The sequence below is a fragment of the Equus quagga genome, chromosome 18 (assembly GCF_021613505.1).
Source record: "Equus quagga isolate Etosha38 chromosome 18, UCLA_HA_Equagga_1.0, whole genome shotgun sequence".
Taxonomy (NCBI): Eukaryota; Metazoa; Chordata; class Mammalia; order Perissodactyla; family Equidae; genus Equus; species Equus quagga.
Genome location: NC_060284.1, coordinates 22,659,521 through 22,675,000, shown reverse-complemented (window position 1 = coordinate 22,675,000; position 15,480 = coordinate 22,659,521). Strand labels below are relative to the sequence as shown.

At 37.6% G+C, this 15,480-nt stretch overlaps 1 protein-coding gene across 2 annotated transcripts in view; it reads right to left on the bottom strand.

The window, feature by feature from the left end:
* The window catches only part of HS2ST1 (heparan sulfate 2-O-sulfotransferase 1), a 166,530-nt gene that overhangs the window by 27,254 nt on the left and 123,796 nt on the right, over positions 1-15,480 (bottom strand). For both annotated transcript variants that reach the window (XM_046645705.1, XM_046645706.1), the window contains exon 2: positions 5,993-6,231. In XM_046645705.1, coding sequence (XP_046501661.1) covers positions 5,993-6,231 — 239 coding nt within the window. The remainder of the gene's footprint in view (positions 1-5,992; positions 6,232-15,480) is intronic.

The following is a 15,480-nucleotide window of genomic DNA, read 5'->3' as shown; positions in this document are numbered from 1 at the left end:
TTAGCGAATGCTGTGCTGAAAGAGTCAGGCAGGAATAAGAGTTAGCTACAAACCTCAAGTATCCTTTTCTCTTCCACCCTTCCTAAGGACAGTCAAGGTTAAACTAAACCCTCCTACAGACACACTTCATCCAGTGTGTGTCCTTCAGTCGGGGGTGAAGAGCCCAGGAAGCTGGACACTATCTAGCCTGCTGCAGGGCTTCTCAAACTCCATGTGCAAATGAATCATCTGGGACTTTTGTTAAAATGCAGATTCTGATTCAGTAGGTCTGGAGTGGGGCTCAAGATTCTGTATTTCTTTTTCTCTCTCTTTTTTTTTTTTTTTGAGGAAGATTAGCCCTGAGCTAACATCTGCTGCCAATCCTCCTCTTTTTGCTGAGGAACACTGGCCCTGAGCTAACATCGGAGACCATCTTCCTCTACTTTCTGTGTGGGACGTCTACCACAGCATGGCTTGCCAAGCGGTGCCATGTCCACACCCGGGATCCAAACTGGCAAACCCAGGGCCGCCAAAGCTGAACGTGCGAACTTAACTGCTGCAACACCGGGGCAACTCCAAGATTCTGCATTTCTAACAAGTCTCCACATGATGGCTAGGGCAGTGGGCCACACTGAGGAGCAAAGCTTCAGCATGTGTAGGCCCAGGAGCTAACTCTTAGTTTTCTTCATGTGAAGCTTGTTTTTATAGCGCCTGCAAAGGAGGGCTGAGGCCTACAGAAGCTCTTCAGCAAGGATATGTTCTCATATTCACTATTTTTATGATATAGAAAAAAACTACACTGAAATAGAGAAAATTTTTAAAGATTATAAGCTACTGCAATATATGAAACAGAAGGGGAACATGAGCAAAATGAGCCCTGCCTCCTCAGCCCCTCACAGAGTGATGCCTGACACACGTTGGAACCAAAGCATTTCAAGAAACACAGTTTAAAAACTAATGGAATAAGAAAAATGGTTGTGTCTCCAGCTGGACTCAGGGAAGAGTTTGGTGAAGGCAGAGAACGGAACAAGGCATGACTCTTCCACTGCTGTCACCAACCTCAAACTCTCTTGTTTAGAGAGTCATCACTTTAGAAGTGGAAGGGACCGGGGATATCCTGTACTCTTTATGAACCACACACTTTAGATTTTGGTGCAATCACCCTACTATACCACAGGCTAATTTCTTTAACTTACTGTTGTCCAATTTAAACAAGGGGGAGGAAACCAAAAAGATGTGAAAGGAAAGGAGAGCAGATGTCATTTGTATCATGATTCTGGTCAACAAACTTGGACACTGAGAATTTCCGTCTCACTAACAGCTTATCTAGACCTACCTTCTTAATCAGATTAATCTCAACATTATGATTATCTGTGATCACAAAAGAACTGTTTCACTATCTAAAAGTAGGTATGTCATCCTGAACATCCTGGCCAAATTCCAACTTTGTAATTACTACCTATTCAATGAATACTGCGATTAACTTGGGTAATTACTATATACCGAACTCCTACTCATGCATATACTTAAAATAAACACTCACTGCACAGCCGTGGGTAGTTTTATGAGACTAAACGAGAGAGGAAGCTTTCTACACAACGAGAAAAACTGAGTAATAGTTGGATAAAATATAAGAAAGATTCAGCAGCAATAGAGCATAATATCTTCACTCAAGTTCAGAACTATGCTGTTCATCCTTTTTTTTGGGAGGGGAGTGGGGTGTGTGTCCCAAATCACCTGAGATAAGGGTAGATCTTATTAATCAGAGGGGCTCACTCTGCCGGTAATTACCATCATGATATTCTACTCAGCTAAGAAATACTTTCAGAATCTAAATTGGTCCATTTGTTCCTTCCTTCCTTACTTCATTCATTTAACAGAAAATTTATGGAGTATTTACCATGGCTCAGGCATTGTTCTATAAGCACAGGGGACACAGTGGTGAACAAGACAGACAAGGTTCCTGTCCTTAAGGAGTTTGTATTATAATAGAGGAAAAGACAGACAGTAAACCAATAAATCAGTAAGCAATTAAAAAAGATACAGAAAGAATAATGGTACATAATAACTTGGAAGAAGTATTTGATATATAAGATGGCCAAGTATGGTTTTTCTAAGAGGATGTCACATAAGCTGAAACCTTAAATGGGTAACATGGAGCTAACCATGAGAAGCCAGGAGAAGTGCACTCTAAGAGGAAATGGTAAATGCAAAGGCCTTGAAGTGGGAAAGGCTTGGTGCATTCAATGAACCAAGAGGCCACTGTAGCTAGTAAAGCAGAGGTTGGAGCAATGGACAAGAACAGGATTTAAAAGGGCCTGCGGGCCTAGGTGAGGAATTTGGATTTTGTTGGGGAGGTAGGAATATGAATTTAAAGACAGGTATCTCACCATCCTGGGAAGATTATAATATGCATCTTCCCATAACCCCACTGAGAATCACGTTCTGATCTTTGCTACTCAATCTATGGTTCAAGGACCAGAAGCTTCAGTTTTGGCATCAAGTGGAAGCTTTTTAGAAATTTACAATATCGGCTCCATCTTAGTCCTTCTGAATGGGAATCTGCATATTAACTGGTGATTAGGATACACATTAAACATTAAGAAGTGCTCATCTAAAGTGTTGGTCTGAAAAATCAGTATCTGCAACTGATTATCAAATAATATCAAACCATGATCTCTAATTTAAATGACAAGACGTTGGCTTAACAGTGAATTAAAAGAAAAAAAAATACTATGTTATCCTACAGAGAATGCAAATTCTGGATATTTCCAATGTCTTAACAGAAAGGAGTTAAATATGATCACAGACCTAAACATATGAGAACAGGAAAGAATTAAGAAAGATCATAAAAGATGCTGTCACTTTCACCTATTTGACATCGTTACTTTAAAGACAAGATGTTCTCTAATGTAGAGATATTTTTTACCATGGCAGAGTAAATTTCATTTTCTAGAAGAGCCGATTGCTTACCTGTCTCCTGCCAATTCCTGTCTAGTAACTGAGGAAAGCCCATCTCAAGAATATAGTCTCATGACTGAGTCTACCTCATTCTTGCTAGTCTTCTCATGCCTTATACTCTCAAATGTTTATCTTTTAATCTCCTTGTTCTAAATTTTCTAATTTTATCCCAACTTCTTAATTTTGAAAAATTCTTAAACTACCAAAAAGTTGAAAGAAGAGTACTCTTTACCAAGATTCAGTTAACATTTTGCCACTTGTTTATCTTTTTTTCTCTCTACATGCACACACACACAATTTTTCTGAACCATGTGAAAACAAGTAGCAGACATTTTGATCCAGAACCCAATCAGAGATCACACATTACACTTTGTTTCCATGTCTCTCTAGTTTCCTCTAGTCTACAGAAGACTGTCACAACCCATCCTCGAGCCTGCCTTTCTTTGGTCGTCCTGACACCGACACTCCAGAAGAGCTCAGGACTGTTCTTCTAGAGAGGGTGCTACAATGTGGATTTGTCTGCTTCCTCAAGATGAGGTCCAGGTTAAGCACTTTGGTGAGAAACAGTTTTGGTTAAACATTTTGGTGAGAATACCATAAACTGATATTTTCTTTGAACAGTTCTCATAATTCCTGCATCTGTGTTTATATTCCCAAGTAAATTAAAAATAAGCTCCTTGAAATATGTGGCCTTGCTTTTTATTTCTTTGGGCATTCCCTGCAGAATGGAGCACAATTTCCGTATACATTATATACTCAACAAATAAATGAAAACTTAAAAGCAGAGTTGAGAATTGCTTCTAAAGATAGCAGACTATGCATAGTTATTACAGATTTAATAGTTTTATACCAGATTAAAAATATTTGCCTCTAACATTTTTGAGAGAAATAATTAAGCACGTAAACAGTTTAACACAGTGTCTAGTAAAGTGTGTACAAAGTATATCTAGGAAAGAGCTGGGGCTAAAGGCAGATATTCAGCAGACTTGACTGCTGAGGCTGGAAGGCGAGGGAATAAAGAGTGTGGTACCTGTTATACCCTAAGATATCTTTATGAGTAAACCGGGCTTTAAATGGAAGATTGAGACAATAGCAGATTTAATAAAAATCTCATATTTCAAGTCTCACTTGAGTCAGATACTGATTAGAAACTATTTCTCAGAGAAGAAAGAAAAGCAAAATAGGTCATTTAATTCCTATTTAAATAATAAAACAGTTGAGAATAGTACACAAGAACAAAAATATGGTGTTAAAATCAAAGTAAGCTATACAAGATGGAGGTCAGGGAATATTTAAAAAATTATTTTCAAAGCATCCAGTATAATTTAAAAGCTTACATTTAGACGAAGTTTACTAGATTGAAAGTGAAATAAAAATGCTATCTAATATGTCATGCCAAGGAAAGGGAAGCAGTAACTATGACTTGTTTGAAGAAGTGCTTCCATATAGAACAAGAGACCAATAAACAATTGAAATGTGGTATATTAGAGAACATTTGGCATATAAGCCACTCCGAATTAAGACCAGGTTTTGAACTACCAGCTGACATTCTGAAGCACATCAGTTAATGAGTAAGACTATTCCTCTACTCTCCTCCACACAAATAGGTTTGAAGTGTTGTTCGTTATGTAATCCAATTGCTTTTAAGATAGCGTTTATGCTTCTCTTCCGCTGGTTTTTTTCCCCTATATATAACTAAGAAGCTAGTGAAAGAAAAACAGAAGCTTTATCTCATCCAAATGCAACTGGGAAAATGTACCACTATATGATGCCTATAAATGTCCTATGTGGTAAGCTGCTGCAGATTTATATTTCATGGAAAAAAAAGTTGATGTCATTGTCAAATATCTTCTAGCTGCCAGACAACTTTATAATGCTGGACACAAAACAAGTCTAAAAATTGAACAAGCAAGTTAACTTTATTTTTCCAAAAAACACTACTAAAGAAATCTAAAATTATTATGTGAGCATTAAGAAATGTTCCTTTTAAACCAAGATGTATTCTGAAAAGCAGTCATGCAAATAGATTTAAAATCTACTACACACTGTATAAAAACTGATTATTTAAGATACTTGCCCTTGAGATATACAATATTATATAATGAATAGTTTTATGACCCACTTAGCTAAATAAGCTCACGTTTCTTCTCATTTATAGAAGAGTTATTTGGTTTGGCTGACGGATGTAGATTTTCGGTTCTATGAAAAAGAGTAATTGGGGATACTGCAGAGAGCCAAGAATTATATAGGCAGATGATATGCCATAGACTATTAGCCTTTACAAACAGCTTTCTAGCAAGAAAGGGAACCTTAACCTTGTGTATTCGTGTTATTCTCTTGCTTCAGGGTAAGGATTCTACGTATGCTAAATAGTCAGATAACAGTCAATTCTGTAACAATAAAACAAATTAAGCTGTTTTCAAACAGATAAATACATTCTAACCCTATCACGAATACCTTTCTAATAAGGCTAACCCAATATGGTATTTGATCCTAGATTATATTCTCAAATATTATCTTTTCTTCTCATGGGCCCAATTTCCATTCCCTTCAATATTTGTTAAGAACTTTATTGATTTACAATTATACTTAGAGCTCCAGGTGTTGAGAAAATGCTAAAGAGCTGAGTAAATTTCATTTCATGAGATAACTTCCTCCACTTTTCTTAAAACTATTTCATAAAATTATATATCCATCTGTTTATCTAAAGTTTCTTGACAACTTAAAAGGCAAGACTATGTTAAAAATATAAGCCACAATCCCTTTTCTCTAGGAGTTTATAGCTAATATTTATATAAATTACTAGTAAAGATAAGATGAAATTCAGAAGGTTAGTCACAAAATTCCATACTATATGTATGGAAATGTACCAAATACTGTGAAGAATGTAAAATTACAGAAAAGTTTGGTTTGTCCCTTCCCCTAAGAGTCTTACAATTCATCGGGATCAGCACACATATTCCACATTAAAATGCTTTATTCCCTTGAGTTACAAAAAATTTGAGTGAGGAAGTGTCAGAAAACATTTATGCATTCCCTCAGTGGGGTTTACCTGGTCTTGTAGGGACATGACTGGATTATTTTTGGTAGTGTTGATGTGAAGAACGTGGTATTTATTCTTTGCACACAGGTCATAGGCAATGTTGGTAAAAGAGGTGCTTGCAGTTTTGGGGACTCTGTTGTAAATGATCACCATGTCCTCCTCCTCATCTAAAGCCGCATCTTGCCGAGGGCCATCCATTGTGTGCCGCTGCTCAATTTCTCGGACTTCATGTCTTGCAATAGCCCTTTCTGCAAAGAAAAACAGGTAGGGGAACTCAGTTTTTAAAGATACTATAAGAAGTTATAGAACACTGAAAATAATTTCCTATTCTTGGAACATAATGTTCCTATTCAAGAATTGGGTAAGAGCAGTTGAAGAAATGTTTTGTGGACCAAAACTTGTGATTCACGTTCAAAGGATAATATATATACATATAAAGAATAAAAGAATAAACAGTCATCAAGTTTAGAATACCACAGACCAGAGAGTTCTTCAGTGTAGTTCAAAAGTCACTTTACATTCCAGTAGAATTTCTACAGCTGGAATTAATTCTCAAACACACAAAGACAGATTGCATGGAATACTAAACTTCACAGCAAAAAATGCATTTAGAAAAGAAATCACTTATAATTCAAGCAAAGATTCTGAAATTTATCACTTAGGATTTAGTTACTCCCTGGTTTATCAAAATGTAGCAGGGCAGTGATTATAAACGCTGGTGTGATTGTAGGTGACAAGAGCAGAAAGAACACCATGACAAACCCTTTTTCTTTTTCATGTTGCATTACAGATAAGTCCTGGCTATGTTTACTTCTTAAATTCATGGCTCTGCTAATTCAAATCACTGTCCACCACGCACCGAGAAAAGCAGTTGCATTTTGCTTTCCACTACTCTCTATTTAATAGAAACTTCAGCTTCAAGTATTTTTTAGAATAAGGAAGAAGGAGGGGGGAGGAAAAAATGAGGGGAATAAAAATCTCTAACAAGACTGCAAATTACTTTGCACAGAGACAGTTGCTCATGCGCTGTCTGACCACCAGATCTTTGTGCAAGATATTTTACCTGCCTTGAACATTCTTCTATTCTCCCTCTAGCCTAACCCTGCCTGCTGAACTCCTCAACCTTCACATTGAATTTAATCATCACTTGCAAGGGAACTATTATTTGATCTCCCTAACTAGGTCAAATCACACACGTGCAACATATGTATATATACCTAATACTGTACTTCTGGCATTTATCATAATTCCAATTTTACATTACACGTACTATTATTAGTGTCTGCTTACCATAATACCAATGATTTAATAAAGTGACATGAAAAACCAATGTGGTATAATTACAATAACAAGTTCAGGCTCCAAATATTGTCAGACCATGCATCTTAAATTTTGGTTCAGAGGATATGAGGACCACGTTATACAGTACACTGAGCTGAGGATTCACATTCAGAAGGCTTGAATTGAAAGTTCCAGGCCTGCTGCTTATTAGCAGTGAGCTTTCCAAAACAGGAGGAGACACACATATATTTTCTATGTATATGCATATACATTTTATATATATATATATATATAGGCTTTTTTTTTCTTGGGAGAGTTGGTTGGGAATGTGGAGAGAAAGAGATGAGCTTAATGTTGAACACGTTGTTGTATTGCCCAGGACATCTAGGAGATGTTAGGTAGATAATTAGGCACATAGGTTGAGAATTGAGAATAAAGGTTCAAGTAGAAGACAGACATCTGGGAAAACCATGGGAATGGATGAAACTGCCTGGACAATCTAGAATAGCATACAGCATGGAAAGAGATTCCAGGGCAGAACCTTAGGAAATACCAACACTTAAGGGGCAAGTGAAAAAGATAATCCACAGAAAGAGGCTACGAATAAATAGTTAGAAAGAAAAGAGAAACAGGGTAGACTTTTAAGAAGCACATACCACATGTGAGAAGCATAATATTTTTCATTTTCCAAATAAGTCTATAAATCAAGGTAATGTATGATACTATAATCACCTACATAGGACTTGGAAGTTGCTTCAGATTAAATTCAACAAGCATTATTGAGAGCCTACGCACATGATCACATTCAATAATTTTAAAGGAATCTTATCTTCTAAACAACCTCAAACTGTCACCATAGTACAAAACTATCATGGTCTGTTATGTCCACACATCCTCCTTTTTCTACTAAGAGAAATGAAACAGTGCTGCTGTCATTTAAGTGCTGACAGAGTGTGAGAGGGCTCCTCTAGCAGCCTGGATACGCATGAAATTGCCTTGAAAAGATTCACCTACAATCAACAACGCTGAATTTACTTTCATGAGTTTTTCTGAAATCAAGCAGATTTTATGTGTTATTTCATACATGGGTATCCATTTTACCTGAGAAAACATAATGATTCAAGAAAAACTGCAATATTAATAGGTTTTGTAATTACTCCATCTGCTGAAAAAAATTTACCTGCCTAATAATTGCTTTGAAAACTGGCTAATAAATTAATTAAAAATATTCTTTAAAAGAAATTATTATTTAGTCTGTGGATTTAAAAATTTTTTTAGGTGCTAAAACTCTACGTGGGCCATGAAAACAGCATGTTTTAAAAATTAATCATTGTTCTTGGTTCATTATGTATATTAAATTATACGAACTGTATACTTCCCACAATTTTTAAAAATTTCTTAAGTTATGAAAGGTACAATATGGGAGTCACTACTTTCCTCATTTAAATAATACATTTATATGCACATCCTATTTTTCAAGAGTTTTTACTTTGCTTAAATGAACAGGGCAATTATTAACATGGTGTTATGCCTAAAATTACATAAAAGATAAAAATACTGTAAAGAAGTTTTGTTAGTAATATTTGTTTATAAAATCAAATCTTAGTTGAACAGTAACAGTACTGTTGACGGTAAATTACTATGTCTTTTCTCCTGTGACAATACTTAAAACCAGTAATGGTGGGCAGTGGGGGGGGGGGGGGGGGGGCCAGTGGTGCAGCAGTTAAGTGCACACGTTCCACTTCAACAGCCCAGGAGATCCCTGGTTCAGATCCCGGGTGCGGACATGGCACTGCTTGTCAAGCTATGCTGTGGCAGGCATCCCACATACAAAGTAGAGGAAGATGGGCACGGATGTTAGCTCAGGGCCAGTCTTCCTCAGCAAAGATGGCAGGATTGGAAGCAGTTAGCTCAGGGCTAATCTTCCTCAAAAAAAAAAAAAAAAAAAAACCAGTAACGGTACTTGCAATAGGGTCATATTCTTTACTTACTAAGTATTCAATAGTCCCAATTCTTTTTTTATCAAAGATGCTCTGCATTTATTTAGTACAGCTTCTTCTGAGACTCTCTTAAGTCAATGGGGAAGCTTTATTAGTTACAGTACATTTGTAGTGCACTTAAGAGAATGGAGGCAGTATATTTAAAAGACTTAAGATGCACTTTGAAGTAGTGTTCTTTCATGTTTGAACAATGATTATAGAGAATCTGCTATGTAAGCTACTTCAGAACCACCACAAAATGGATAGCCTGCCAACAGCATGGGGTGCAATCTGAGAGTCATGAAACTACAGGTAAGCCAGGCATCCCTAGCACTAGTGCTCAACACTGAGACTGACACTGAACTCCATGGCAATTCCAGTTCTTCCAGGCTCCTACTGAAGGTGGCACAGATCTCAATTCAATGAACCTTTCCACGTGGCAGATTATCAACAAACTCAAGTCTTTTAAAAGACCATTCATAATAGCAATAATTACCTATTTCTGCATCGACAGGGCATTAAAGGTCTCATTTATTAAAAGAATATAATGATCAAGTTAATAAAACATTCCATTAAATATACCAACCTAAATTCTACATAGCATTCAAGTCACAAAGATGTATATATCAGAACAAAGAAAAACTGAAGAGAACTAAAGAAAAGGTTTTTTAAAAATCATAACATATCTTTTAATGACTAATTTTTTTAACATTAAGATTGTTATTTTGGGGAACATCATTTCTCTTCAAATGTTCTATGTATTAAATAGTTTAGAGAGAAATAAGTTATGCGTTCTGTACAAATTAAAGGACTCATGAATATAACCCCCTCCCCGTGCCGAACCTCAGCTTTGCAATGGTCTCAGCAGAAAATAAACAGTTCACAAATGTTCAAAATGTGTGGGATTTCTGTATTGTGGATAACAGTTTAGGGCTGAAAAGATAAAAGAAATAGCAAAAGGAAAGAGCAATAAATTGCCTTGCCTTCAAATACTGAAACTTCTGCATACTAAAGTAAAAATATATAGATAGTTAGATAACAGGCAAATAATAAATAAAAGGCAAAGAACATTAAGGAAAAAATGACTAAATTTTTAATATCCATTATTATAGGAAGAAAACATAGAAATTGGCAATAACAATAAGACGAGTTCAGTAGATAATAAGCTAAGGTGGCTTATAAGACATTTAAACTATATGTGCATAATGGAGTGGAACAAAAATATGCATTAGTGGCTTTCTTGGGTCATAGACTCCTCTGAGAATATGATGAAAACTATGGACCCTCCTTCCAGAAAGGCTGACTTGTACATTTCTTTTTTCTTTTTTTTGGAAGAGTAGCCCTGAGCGAACATCTGCTGCCAATCCTACTCTTTTTGCTGAGGAAGACTGGCCCTGAGCCAACATCCATGCCCATCTTCCTCTACTTTATATGTGGGACACCTGCCACAGCATGGCTTGATAAGCGGTGTGTAGGTTCACATCCGAGATCCGAACCCGCGAATCCCAGGCAGAAAGTACGAACTTAACCACTATGCCACCGGGCTGGCCCCTGACATATATTTCAAGGCTTTGGCTTAGAGCTCAACCATGGATTGTGGGGGGGAACCCATGACCCCAGATTAATTACTCCTAAAAGGAAAGGGCCTCCTATTAGCAAGGTCTGATAGTAAACAGCCTAAAGGTATTAGTACTTATACAGAAAAAAGAAGTTACTTACAAGTAAGGATTGTAGGCAAAGAGAAATCACAGAGGAAACTGGCAGCGTCTATTTGAGAAATGTCTATGGGTGAGGCTGCCTTGGCAGAAAATTTGACTTGTCAGAACTCCCTGGCAAGTATGCCTATTGTAGAGCTAGATATGCTGGGCTCCAAGAGCTTGTGCTATCAAACACCTGAATTAAAGTGGATTCTTAGCATTTTCTAGGGATAAATCCTGAGTTATACGAGTCCCCAAATACTGTTGTGAAGTATAATTTATTCCCCATAAAATGTGTACACAGTGAGAAGTAGGAAGTAACAAAGCTGCACCAAAAGAAAGCTACTGTGAGGCTACTTAGTGCACTCTTCCTTCAGCACCACTCACTGTGAACGCACTGTCCAGCCGAACACTATCTGATCCTCAGGGAAGTAATATTTTGCAAGCATTATGAATTAAATAAATTGGTTGTCTAATCATATGCATCATTTTGTTAGGGATATTTTTAGCCTGAATCAGTCGTCTTGAACTCAATGACCACAGGGACTGAGACAAAATAAATTTCTATACGGAAGGCTCAAGGCTGGACTCTAAACACTAGCAAATGCTTTGTGTGGTTTCTAGGCATTCAACAAGGGATAGATGTGTTATCATTACAACTTACAAACATGTTTACATGGAACATCCTATAAAAAAGAGCTGCTATCACCTTCCACTTCAAGGAAGATGGAGTGGACCATGTTTCACTATTCCTCCCACTACACACAACTAAAAGCACTGGACATTATACATAAGACAACGTAAGACTAAAATGTGGAGAGAAGAAGGCAGACTAGTTAGGGCCCTTGGGACCAAGGAACGACACAGTGGTGAATTCCCTATGTTTTCTTTTAGCCTCATATATCCCAGACTTGGAGCAGTAGATGCTGGCAACCCACAAACAGGCACAAACGAAAAAAATCTCAACACAAGCCTGCTCTCTCTAGCCAAAGGATCGGGAAAAGGACAGCATAGCAAGACAGAAAACTTTCAGACAATAACCACTCTACTTGAGTCAGACTCCACAGAAAAAACTGCGGTCCCACTTCCACCTGCTAGGCCAAGCGGGGAGCCTAGACATCCACCCCCCTCACAAGGCTGCAACCAGGTGCCCAATATTCCTGATGGCTGGTGTCAGAGAAGGCCAAGCAGGGAGCCAGTATTTTTATCCCAGGCAGTGGGTAACGAGGCAGCTCCACAGTGCCAGTGGAGGACCAAGCAAGGAACTTGGACGTCCACCTCCACAGAGCAGTAACGAGAGGCACCTACTCCTCCCTACTTGGTGGTGTCAGAGAAAACACAGTGGAGAGTCAGGACTTTCACCATCAGCCAGTCTAATGAGGCCATTCCCAACCCTGTCCAGCAGCAGCAAGGAGCCCACTAGGTGTTTTTACCTTCTGAGTGAAAACAGAAAGGCATTCAAGGTAGAGGGCAAAGCATGAGCAAAGCCTTTGGAGGCATAATACTGCATGGTGCACTTAAGGGCTAAAAGTGATTCTCGATAAGCTTAGAATATGGGAAAGGGGTAAGGGCAAGGCAAAACATGGAGGCAGACAAGTGGGCACAGGCCAGATCCACAGTATCTCAATCACTATCCTGAGAACGGGAACCATATCCTCTAAGTCAGCAGTTCTCAAACTTCTTAGTGTCAGAACCTCTGTATGTGCTTAACAATTGAGGACCCCAACGAGTTTTTGTTCATGTAGGTTATATGGATCAATATCCTGTTAGAAATGAAAATTGTTAAACAAAAAATATTTATTAATTCGTTAAAAAATAATATAATGAAACATGTTAGCATAAATAACATTTTTATGAAAATATTATTTTTCCAAAACAAAAAAATTTTGGTACAGAGAGTGACTTTTTTATATTTTTGCATATCTTTTTAAATGTCTGGCATAACAGAAGACAACTAGATTCTCATACCTGCTTGTCCATTCAAAATATTAACCTATATTACTTGGGTGGGAGTCCATGAAGAAAATCAGACTCATACAGATACACAGTTGGAAAAAGGAATATTTTAATAGCCTTTGCAGATAATATTCTTTTTTGACACTATACTAAAACTCAACAAGTGTTATTTTCTTAAAGGCTAGTTGCAATATTATATAAAACCATATTAATAAACTTTTCATATATTCTTCTTTTTAAAAAAAGATTGGCACCTGAGCTAACAACTGCTGTCAATCTTTTTTTTTTTTTTTTTTTTTTTTTTTTTTTCCTTCTCCCCAAATCTCCCCAGTACATAACTGTATATTTTAGTTGTGGGTCCTTCTAGTTGTGGGACGCCCCCTCAGCGTGGCCTGACAAGTGGTGCCACGTTCGCGCCCAGGATCCGAACTAGCGAAACTCTGGGCTGCCGAAGCAGAGAGTGCTTAACCTCTCGGCCACAGGGCTGGCCCCCCATACATCCTTATATTGACCTACCTTATACTGTCATTTAGAACATACTGGTTCACAGAGTTATGCAGACTCTCCAAATGTTAAAGCATTTAGCTATACATCTCCAAAAAAAAAAAATCACATTCCTTATATCACCACCAGTCTCATCAGAAAAGTCTCTAAGTTTTGGAAAGCTACACGCTCGTGGTGGCAGATACAAGTTTTCTCAAATTTTATAACTGGCAATGAATACTGTCAGTTGTTTTCCTTGAAGTGACAAGTTCACTTTGTTCATTTCTAAGAAAATTTCTGCCAGCTACTCACGTCTGAATAAACACAGCTTGTTTGTTGCTCGTTTTTTCAAGTAAAAACAGTGTTCCAAGAAAAAAGTGGCTTGCAACTCAACACCACAAGTGCTTTTCCTTAAGACAACCATTCTACTTCGGTACACTTTTTGTGTACTTGCCATTTTGTCACAGAATATTAAAAAGACATGTACTAAATAAGTCAAAATGTAACAAAGTTAATTGTTTTGACTGCTTTAAAAGGACATTCTTAGATAAAAATAGCTTTTTGTGTGTGTGTAACTGTAAGTGCAAGGTGATAAAGAATACAATGACTGCTAGTACAATGTGGTACCACCATTAATTTTGTACCATGAGTACAAAAGCCAATCAGTGAAAAAGGCAACTAACAACTTAAAATTATTATGAAAATAGTTGTGAACTATTTTGTGAACTCCTGAAAGGGTCTTGAAGACCTTTGAGATGCACTGACTACATTTTGAGAGCAACTTCTATAAGCAACATAGAGGCGTTTTTGAAGAGTTTTAAGTAACAGCACATACGAGACTTCCACAATGCAAGACTCCATGAGGCATCACTTATAGAGAGACATCCCTTAGAGCTGAGTATTAATGGCCTTCTGAAGACATAGTGAGGATTAAGAACTGAAGGCAAGCGCAATAAGGATGTAGTTTGGGGACTGGTAGGAGGTAAGTTAACAGAATAAAAGCTTAGATGAAAAAAGTATATGAGGGAATTAGAAGAGGTTAAGGCATTGTCTCTAAGCTTCTACACTGAGGAAGAGGATGGAGCCATTCCCTGTGTTTGAGGACTGGCGGCAGGAGAAGAAAAGAATTCAGGATATTTGGAAATCTACATTGAAGTTCAAATTGAGAAATTAATCATGTAGGTGGTCTGGTGAACAGTATATTTTCATAAGGGCTTTTATTTCAAATTTATATAAGAATACTATCAAGGTTAACAGGTCTGGAAGATAGAGTAAAGAAAGCAGCACAGCAGAAAAGATTTGGACTGGAGAGTGTAATATGGCATCTGTTCCCTCCCAGCCCCACGGATAGCCATATATCCATGTGTCTGAGCTCTCGGAGAAAGCGAATGAAGGAAAATGATAAGTGAGCTGCTATAATGAAGGGCTCCGTAATACAAAGTGGCACTATTTAAGTTAAGGAAACATCAGCTATTAGAATAAATAAAATTTTAGTTGTTTACTACAACATAAGTTTAATTCCTGTTCAAGTACCAATGTGAGTGTTCCCAGATAGTAGGTGGCTTTTTATACAATGATTCAAGGAGTCAGGCTCCTTCCTTGTGACTTTCACATTCCCCCAAGACCTCAAAGTTTTTTGCATCCAGCTACCAGACACGGAAGACAGAGTGGGGAATACACAGTAGTTTCTTCACCATCTTGACAAACACTAGTCACATGGCTACACCTAGGTGCAAGGGTGGTTATAAGAAATTTAGTCCTCGGGTAGGCAGTTGCTTCTGAGCAATAAATACATACTATGAGAGGGCAAGCATGAATAGTTGGTGTATAGTTAGCCATCTCCTCACACAGGCACACAAAGCAGATTCACCAAGTGATAAAGCATGACATGGATGGGGGATATGAGACTTTTCTCCATTTCTACATGGAATCAATCTTGGCACCATGAGGGCTCTGGTACTTTCTGACATTTCCTTTTAGAGTCGCAGCAGAGACAATGATACTTGATAGGAAATGCTTGCCCAGTGGACAAAATGGTGACCCAGCAGATGCTTGGAGGTAAATGGGGATTCCACTTTTCCCTTTTTTAAACACTTGTAGG